At 31.5% G+C, this 10,345-nt stretch overlaps 1 protein-coding gene across 1 annotated transcript; it reads left to right on the top strand.

The window, feature by feature from the left end:
- The first annotated feature begins 6,505 nt into the window (after nucleotides 1–6,505).
- Nucleotides 6,506–9,987, top strand: LOC114164280 (uncharacterized). The gene is made up of 5 exons (XM_028048886.2): nucleotides 6,506–6,900; nucleotides 8,124–8,160; nucleotides 8,237–8,473; nucleotides 8,569–8,616; nucleotides 9,121–9,987. The coding sequence occupies exons 1-5, from the start codon at nucleotides 6,599–6,601 to the stop codon at nucleotides 9,637–9,639; spliced, it is 1,143 nt and encodes a 380-aa protein (XP_027904687.1). The 5' UTR covers nucleotides 6,506–6,598; the 3' UTR covers nucleotides 9,640–9,987.
- Nucleotides 9,988–10,345: the final 358 nt, after the last annotated feature.

Below are 10,345 nucleotides of genomic sequence, written 5' to 3' on the forward strand. Positions count from 1 at the left end.
ACGTGACGGGCTTCACTTTTCTATTCGTTTTCATGTCACAACAGGTCGAGATAAAATGGGTCAGATTGACCCGCTTTGTCACCTCTAATAAATATACACATAAGGAAGTGGTTATAACTCATTAAAACTTTATAAATTCATGCATCCAAATACATTTGACCTAAATAAACACTAGTTAGGATTGAAAAACATGATAATTTTAGGAACCTAAAAAGAAAAAAAAACTCTTATGTCTCTTAAAAATGAAAATTAGTGCATACTCTTTTATTACATATGAAGTTAAAAATGACTTTTAATTACTCTTTTACCAATTATATTTGTACGTGTCTAATATTTAAATAATTTACACATAGATGGAAAGGGAAAGAAGTAAAATAAAGAAAATTTCAACTTTTTTACTATAATAAGAAAATTTATTGTATATTTCTTTTCAAAGACAACCTTAAAAGAATATAAAAAAAATTAAGGAAGTACAACTTAAGCCATTTAAACTATTAAAATAAATTATAGTTTTCTTGCTAAAAGAAGTAAAATCTATGATGCACCCATACTTCAATTTGGATCACGTATATGTATATGACACGTGTCCGTGTCTAATACTTTATGATACTTTATCGATACTTATCAGTGAAGTAATGAAGTATCTAATTTATAAAGTCATGGTAAAATTCAATAAAATATTTGAATAATGACAAATTTTAGTGACAAAAAATAATTAGTCATTATATAGTGATCAATTTAAGTACCAATTTAAAAGCTAAAAATTATTTGCAACTAAAATAGTTCAAAACAATTATAATTGGTGTCTAAATTGGTAATTAAAATAGTTTTTTTATTATGAATTGGTTTTTAAATTGGTCACTAACATTAGCTACCAATATTTTGACTACTAAAATAATTGGTCTCTAATTAGAAAATTGGTCTCTAACATATTTTTTGTTACTAAAATTGGTCATTGTTTGAAAGTTTTCGTATAGTGATATTTTTACAATGACAATGATTTTTATTTTTTTATGTTGACAACTTTAGTACATATGGTTTTAATTTGGATTCATATATATATATATATATATATATATATATATATATATATATATATATATATATATATATATATATATATATATATATATATATTAAGAATTAATCTATACTTTTCAATATTCATATATCGTGTATCTATCACATATCGTATTCTATTATTTTTAAAATAAACGTATCGACGTGTCAGATACGTGTCGTATCCGATACACATATCGTATCCATACATCACAAAGTACAACGTAAGCCGTATACTATAATAAGGAAATTTATTGTATATTTCTTTTAAAAGACAACCTTAAAAGAATATAAAAAGAAATTAAGGAAGTACAACTTAAGCCATTTAAACTATTAAAATAAATTACAGTTTTATTGCTAAAAGAAGTAACTATTACATTTCTTAAATTGAAATATATAATTTAATTTACTTCATTTGAAACTATTAAAAAATATTATTTAAAAGATTTAAATACATTTTTAATAGAAAAATTATAATAAAACAATTTTAATTTACCAAAAGTTATCTTTTACTCACTTAATGGGTAACATTCTTTTTATCTACTTATAAATGTTACTTTTTGTACACATTGGGTAGAGAGAACCTCTTGTACCACCAAATATGCCTTGGACCAAAGGGCAGAGTATACTCCGACCCAAGAAACATGACAGGGGCAGTAGCCAAGAGAAACTTTGACATATTTGAACCAGAGAAGTACACGTTACTAAGTAATACTAGAAAGTGGGAGAGGAAACCTCAGCCTTGATATATCTGAACTAGAGAAGTGTACATTAGTAAGAAATGCTAGGAAGTGGGAGAGGAAACCTCGGCCTGACGAAAAGCGGATGAGGGGTGAGACAATGACAACCTTAAAGGCAATCATAATTTCTCCACTAAAGCACCGGAAAAGATTGGTTGATAGTACATATCCTAGTTGGCAAATTAAAAGATAAGAGAGAGATTTAAGATAATAAAAGTTGATTAGGGAAATCCCAAAGCCAACAGTTGTCATAAACCCTAGGCCCATGAAGTTAGGCTCATACAGGTAGTATAAAATGCACTATTCATGAGGTAAAAAAATTGTTCATTATTGTTACTATTTTATCTGTATTGTCTAAAAACTAACTTGGACGTCGGGGTAGCTTTGCAAGCTCCCTGCCGGGACTATCTCATCACATCAGAAGAGGATACTTCGGAAGGAAGATTCGTAGATGCATGTGACCCCTAAATTCCTTGGCTCGAATATACTTTGTGTTCTCTTGGGTATATATTTATCTAGTAGGAACACTTTTTTTTTTCTTCATAAAGGATTACATGTAAAGTTTGGTTGCAAAATATTTTTACTAAATTTGTTGTTTTCTATGTAGGGAAATGTTGAAATTGATGTTCATTGAAGAAATCGGGAGGCAAATGTCCAAGAAAACTCAAGAGGTGAAAGTGAATTAAGAATAAACTTATTCTAGATTGAAATATGATTGGTTAGAAATACTATTCATTGGTCATCTTGTAGTTGGTAAGATTTATTTATGTAAAAGATGGGAAGTAAGTTTATACTTGAAAGAGAGGATAGGGATAACTTTAAAGAGAAAAAGGTAATAGAGCAAAATGAAAAGAGAATAAGTAGAAGAAAATGTATAGATTGGTTTTTGTAAAAATTCATTCAAAATCATCTAATTGAGTAAGATCATCTAGTAGTACATGATCATCTACCATTTATGGTCATTTGGTTAAAGATCATTTAATAACTTATCCAATAAAAATCGTCCGAGATATTCGTTTAAAGAAAATCTTTCTATAAACTCATTTGGTGGAGGGTCGTCTTGTATGTGTATTAGAAGTCGTGTGTGATATGATATATGCAACATAATTCACAAAGATTTTGTAATAATATTCTTAGCAAATTGATTTTTTTTTCAAATACAACGTCAAGTGATTAACCAGAATGGTTACATGCATGAGTATTTAGTCTTAAAAGAATAAAATATACTTAAGTTATAACTTCTAAAATTCTTTTTATAACTTTGTCTTTTCTTAAAAATTTCCAACCAACATAAATTATAAATACTTTTTATGCTTATGTTGAATGTGTTAATATTTAGCGAACTTAGACATTAATTTTGTTAAAAAGTAGAGAGTTTACAGATCTAACACGTATATGTAAATAGAAAAATAAATAAAATGAACTTATATAACCATTTTATAAAAATAAAAAAATTATTTTTCTTATACCAAATAATATAAAAAGAGAATAATTTGGTCATAATAAATTTGCTCACTAGAATTCATTAATATTCTGCTGAATCACATTATTTTATTGTGTATTATTATTATTAATTTTTTCTTAATCCTTATTCTATTGTTTAGTTTCTTACAGTGCTTGTATTGAATGCGCTAATATGGAGTGAACATGACATTGATTCCGCCAAGAAAAATAAAACAAAAGAGTTTAATGTGTGGATAAAGAGAAAAATAAATAAAATAAATCTTATACATCTATTTTATTAGAATAAAAAATTTGCTACTTTTTCGTTCTGCAAAATACCCTTTAAAGAAATAAAGATAAAAAAGGAAAAGAAGTATTTAAATACTTTTACATTTTGAATTTACGTGTGAAATTGAAGAAAGATAATTCAGATAAATGGAGAAGGGTTACCTATAATTTGACTCTTTGCACCAACCTTGTGAAAAACATCAATGCATACACATTCAGTCACGCAAAGCCTCGTTTCTTGGCAAAAGTGAAAAGTGTCTTCTTTATCTTACCGCGATCAATGCAACTCTCGGTTTATATACATCTACATTGACTATCGGAGCGGATTTCAGTGACTTTTTTTGAAAAAAATATCACTGAACTTTAATTCATTTTTTTTTATTTTTTTAAAAATGGATCATTAAAAACATAAAAATTACGTTATTTTATCTGCTATAGCCTCCACATTGAGTGTGTCTTTATACCATAGCCTTACTTCTCTGCTACACCAAAGCTCTGCAACACGTTAAAAATAAATGCATAAACTGCATTATTACGATGAGGGTTTTGTTACTAGAAATAAAAATTGGTGTTTGGGAAGTTGAAAATGTGCAGATAGGCAGAGACATAAGTTGGGTTGATTTGATTTAATTCTGTGTCGGAATACGACCCTTCCATTCACTACTATTTTAATTAATCTTATTGGTTTGTCTTGGTACCTTGCATGGTTGTATGTTTGCATGTGACAGCCTAAACATGGCACAGAGGAACAGAACTATGAAAATGTTGTTGCCCTCAAAGTGGGGCCCAGAGTCCCAACCTTCAGCCTTCGGATTCTCAGATTCAAGACAATTGGAGGCTTTCATGGACTCTGCTTTACCCCTAAACCAGCTTCTTTGTTCAAAAATTCCCAACAAAGATTCTTCTTAATCCAATTAAATAAAGGGAAAAAGAGAGACAAAGTGCTATTCTATTGTATTATACCCTATCTTATGAAGAATTAATGGTTAAGGAACATGTTATGTTATGTTTTTGCCCCAATGAAATGTGAGAAAGTTCGGTATTTTGTACGAAAAAGACTTATAAATGCATGATTTTGAGATGTTAAGTTATTCAAATTGCTTTTGATTTTAAATTTCAAGCTCAAGAATTTAAGTATATTTAAATTGCTTTTATTTCGCAAATTATTATATTACGGAACAAGTACTCATTGAGAATTAAGGAAATTTTTATTTCCAATGCATTTAAAATATTATCTCTCTTAAAATTTCAAACTTTTTCAGAATTTTGAAAAACATATAATTAAATTGTTCTTGATTTCAAGATTAAATATGTTATTGATTTCAAAATTAAATATAGTTTTAATTTTTTTTGACGTATTTTGTTATATTGAATATTTTATAAATAAATAAATAAAATTCTTTTAATTTAATTATGTTTAACTTTTTTACGTGTTACACACATTTTCCGGTTAATATTAATGTAAGAATGTATTTGTCGGTATAAATAACTATTCAAACTCTAGTATAATTAAATTTAAATGATTATATTAATGTACTTTTATTTTGAAAGTTTGAAAATTAAATTATAACAAAATTTTAAACAAAATGAAATTTTAATTTGAAAGTAAAACATATTTATCCTATTTCTAAGTGTATCGAAATTGTTGCATATTATTGTAGTGGTTAATGCATTGGAAAAAGATAGATAGCAAAGCAAAGAAATTGTGGAATGAAATGGGACACACATATTAATTCCTGTGATGAGGACCCATTTGAGTTTTTGTGCTTGCTTGGGAGGAAATGATGGTGATGGACAATGAGAAGCAGGCCTGAGTTTGACATGAACATGGGACAACCTGTTGTTGCTCCATCAAATGATTTAACTAATTCATACTCTCCACTTTTTTGTTTTTTTACTCTTTCTTTCTCTTTCTCTTTCTCTGCTCCACTGCCCTCCACCCAAACAAATAATTAACCATCACCCCTCATTATACATTTCATTTCCCCTTTTACTTCTTCATCATGCAAATCTTCTTCATGCTCCACTTTTCAACTATTTCTATTCTTTTTTATCTTACTTCTTTAGGGGCCTTTTAACCTACTTCTCTAGTTTAGACCCTCTCTCGTGCCAATCTGTCTATTAAGTCACCATGTGTCATCAAACTACTCACAACAACAACAACAATTAAAAAGAATAACCACTTCCCTACGTGTCATGGTAAGAACACATTTCATCAAATTTTTTATTCATAAAATATTATTTCAATATACACAAATATGCATTTCTTAAAATTAAAAAGTTATTTATATACTAAAAAAAAGTCATGCCATCTCATCATTCTCAAAAGCTATTATAGTCTAAAACAACTTAATAATTGTTTTTTTTTAATATGAGAAGTTAATTTATGTTTATTTCCTATTAGAAAAAAAAATTCAAAGGAATTTGAATTTATGAAAACGTGTTTTTAATAGTTTTAAATGTAATTAAATTGCTGTCCATTTCTAGTTTTTATTTTTTATTGTTTTAAAAAGCTGAAACGAAAAAAACAAGAATTTAAAGTAACAAATGTACATAAATATATATGATCCAATAACTCTCTCACTAAAGTTATATCAAGTTGTAGTTAGTTAGCAAACAAAGTCAGATAAACATTTTAAATAAAAAATATATATATTTTTATAAAACTATTATAGTTTAATGTGGTTGAAAAGAAAAATAAAATGGTTGAATTGAGATGATGTTGGAGAATGAAAATAAATAGACCACAAGTGAGAAAGAAAAAACACCAGGCCGAAAGGATAACACGTGGAACTGTACAAGAGACAACTAATTAATAGAAAGATAGGAATGGAATAATAGGAATAATAATATAAGAATGCGACTCCATCATCAGACACTGTTATTTTCCCCCCAAACAAATCAAAAACTAATTAATTACCACCAATAAATAAATAAATAAATAAGAAATAATAAATAAATAAAACCCTGCCAGTGAGTGAGGTCAGGTTCATTTCACGCCAAAAAGGTGAAGGTGAATGTGAGAATCGAAGCCACTGAGTGAGTGAGTTTTTCGAAGGAAGAAGAAGATGGGTGGCGTGACTTCTTCAATGGCGGCCAAGTTGGCGTTCTTCCCTCCGAGTCCGCCGTCGTACAAGCTCGTAAAGGAGGAGGCCACGGGGCTGCTACTCATGGAGCCTTTCCCGCACCGGGAGAACGTGGAGGTTCTCCGCTTCCCCAACCGCCGAGGCACGGAGATCGTTGCCGTCTACGTTCGGCACCCCACCGCTAAGTCCACCGTCCTTTACTCCCACGGCAATGCAGCCGATATTGGTCAGATGTACGAGCTCTTCGTCGAGTTGAGCATCCACCTCCGCGTCAATCTCATCGGGTATTTACTTCCCGCTTTCTAGTTCTTTCTCTCTCTCTCTCTGGGTTTGGGATGCTTGATTCGGGTCTGGTCGTTGATGTTGATGGGCTTGTTGTTCATTGGTCAAAGATGATGTTTTAACTTGAATCTTATCTGTTAGGATTTGGGGCTCTGGTAATTTCCACTTGTGGTGTTCCTCTTGTGGACCTGGTTGCCCAGTGGACTAAATTTATAATTTTTTGTGTGGTTCCTGTGTGATTATGTTAAGTAGATCAGGTGAATTTCGGAGTGTGTTATTCGATCGTTTTCAATGTTTGTTTTACTCAATTTGTCAGCTAAATGACCAATTGGGGGTTGAGCCTTGCGGAAGGGACTAGTGTAGATAGTAGTTTGAACCGGATTTTCGTCGAAGGAGATACTTGTGGGGAAACAACAAAGGAATATGCCGACAGAGTGGGATGAATGTGAAGTTGGAATTCTGAATATAGCTAGCCTTTTGTTTGAATTTTTGCTTTCACTCTCGAATGGGTTTTCTTTACCTTTGGCCGAAGTTTGGTGGAACGCTAGTCAATATGAAGTAAATTGAAATGTTGCATTAATTATGTTCGAAGGATTTCTTTTGCATTCTGCTAGAAGTGACAGTTGTTTCTTTATCTCCAATGAGAATAAAACTCGTGTTTTGAACGTTTTGCTCTAGTATTAGAAAAACCCTTTGCTGTTATAAGTGATATTTAGACGGGTTGGTATGGTTGGGTTGTTAGTTTCTGAACTTCCCAAATTGGCATGTCTTGTACGATTACAATTCCTCATGCTGCGATTTCAGGGGTTACAGCAACACCTTAATAACAAATGAAAGTGTAAGTCGATTAATTTAGGAATGCTAGCAAAGAAAATTCACTATTGAGTTGAACATCCAAAAATTGCCCATCAGATGCTAATGTATTGCATTCAATTTTATCCCCCTAACATCAGTCTTTGTTTTCTCTTTCGAATGTTTCTTTTTTATGTGGTAAAATAATTGTTTGCATAACAGATGTTTTATTGAGCTACAAATGAGGAGGTCAAATGACCAGAAATCATATTTGAGACTGTATTTTGTAGATCTTCACTTGATTGAATTAATCTAGAGGACCTGCCCCCCAAACAAAGAAAATGATAAAAAGTTACTTGAAGTATGCATGCTTATCGTTTGTAGAATTTATATTTCACTAACGTTTTCAACATATCGTATCAAACACATGCAGATATGATTATTCTGGCTATGGACAGTCATCAGGGAAGGTAACTACTGTATGCACTTCTTTCTTGTTTATTTTATTCAGTTTCATGGAAAAACTAATCTGGATAATTTTCACAGCCAAGTGAGCATAATACTTATGCTGACATTGAAGCTGTATATAAGTATCTTGAAGAGAACTATGGTGCTAAGCAGGAAGATATCATCCTTTATGGTCAATCTGTTGGAAGCGGTCCTACTTTGGATCTTGCTTCCCGTTTACCCCGACTAAGGGCTGTTGTTCTCCACAGTCCTATACTATCAGGACTGAGAGTCATGTACCCTGTGAAACGGACATACTGGTTTGACATTTATAAGGTTAAAATTTTCATTTCCTGTTTACTTGGTGTCATTTGATTTCAAGATTATGCATGTGGTGTGTCTGAGCTTAGTTCCATGTTGTTATATTACAGAACATTGATAAAATTCCATTGGTGAAGTGTCCGGTGCTAGTAATTCATGTAAGTATTCCTTGCTTATTATGTTAAGTTTTCTGCTTAACTATTTATTTTACAATCATGATTTCATTAGTTACTATATGCCTTTTACTGGTATCCAATTTATCAACATCTATAATGGTCGTAGGCCTTAAGATCGTGCTTAGTGTGCTGGCTTGGTGTTCGTGTGGCAAATAGAACCTCTTCTAATAAAAACAACTTGCATGTAACTATTTAGCATCTCCTTTTTTCTGTTAACGTTTGTGATGAAAAACCATGAAATGCGTTGATAAATGGGGAACAACAGTATCACACAAGCTAGTTAACACATGTAGAAATATGTTCGTTGTTGCTGATATTTCTGCATAAAATTTTAAGAGAAATCAGCCTTTGTTGCCGATATAAACTTTTTGAAACCGTACATGTGAATATGGTAACTTAACAAACATTGCTTTTCTGTGGTCATAGTTTTGGGTACAAAGCATTTCATGTGGCTTTACTAATCTCTGGTCATTCCACTCTCTTCAGGGAACTGCTGATGAGGTTGTTGATTGCTCTCATGGCAAGCAGTTGTGGGAGCTGTGTCAACAGAAATACGAACCTTTATGGCTCAAAGGAGGAAATCACTGTAATTTGGAACTCTATCCTGAATACTTACGACATCTCAGAAAATTCATATCCTCGGTAGAAAAGCCACCGTCCCAAAGAGTGAGTTTCAGGAGAAGCGTAGATAGAGTTGAACAATCCAGAGGAAGTACTGATTGCTTTGAAACGCCTAGGAAGAGTACTGATCAGAGGGACAAACCAAGAAAAAGCACTGATAGGACAGAAAAGATGAAATTTCATGAATTCAAATTCAATAATACTGAAAAGTTAGAGAAGATAAGAGTGCAATTTGACCAGATGGAGAGGTCCCGAAGAAGCGTAGAGTACAATGATAAATCAAGAAGCATTGAGTTCCAAGATAAATCTAGGAGAAGTGTTGACGTTCAGTTTGAGAGGCCACGGAAGAGCATTGATTGGCTGGATAGAATTCGTGCAAGCTGAACTTCTTGAAGCGTAAGTTATATTGGCGCTGGGTTTGCTACAAGGGAGGAAAAGGTACAAAGATACATCAGACACAGTTACTTACACTGGGGTTTTAACTTATGGTTTGCAGAATGCATATGCTACTCGTGCAGTTTCATACTTTCATTGCAATGTTCATGTAGATTTGGATATGTTGGGACTTGGGATTTGTTATCCTTAGTTTTTTCATTGTTATTATTATTTGCAATTGAAGCGACTCTAACGTTGTTTTAGTCATGAGAAAGGAAATGAACATCATATCAAAGGTGGCTGTTGCTATGATTTATAAAAGTTCAAAATGAAGCGAATATCCTCATTTATTTTGCATTCACTTTTCTTATCGCAATTAATATATTGTGTTACTTATTTACAGTGCCAATTTGGCTTAATTTTGCCAAAGCAGCAAGTTTGCATGAATTTTTGACATTGCTTGTGTTGCCAAAAGGGAAATAATAAGAAAGAGAAGAGCTCATTGACCATGTCTTAAAAGTTTATGTTGTCGCATTGTAATTATTGAGATTCATCAGAGGAAACGTGAAATGCAAGCTACCCTTCAACTTTTGACTCATTTGTTTGAAATAGGCACTTTTTACTTTGAAATCCTGGTTAATTAATGAATCCTATTAACATCCCTTAGCTTAGATTTTTTTATTTTTATTTTTGTTATAATTGGTGTAAAATTATG

Source organism: Vigna unguiculata, chromosome 9 (assembly GCF_037176805.1).
Source record: "Vigna unguiculata cultivar grain cowpea cultivar isolate G323 ecotype 2 chromosome 9, ASM3717680v1, whole genome shotgun sequence".
NCBI classification, from domain to species: Eukaryota; Viridiplantae; Streptophyta; class Magnoliopsida; order Fabales; family Fabaceae; genus Vigna; species Vigna unguiculata.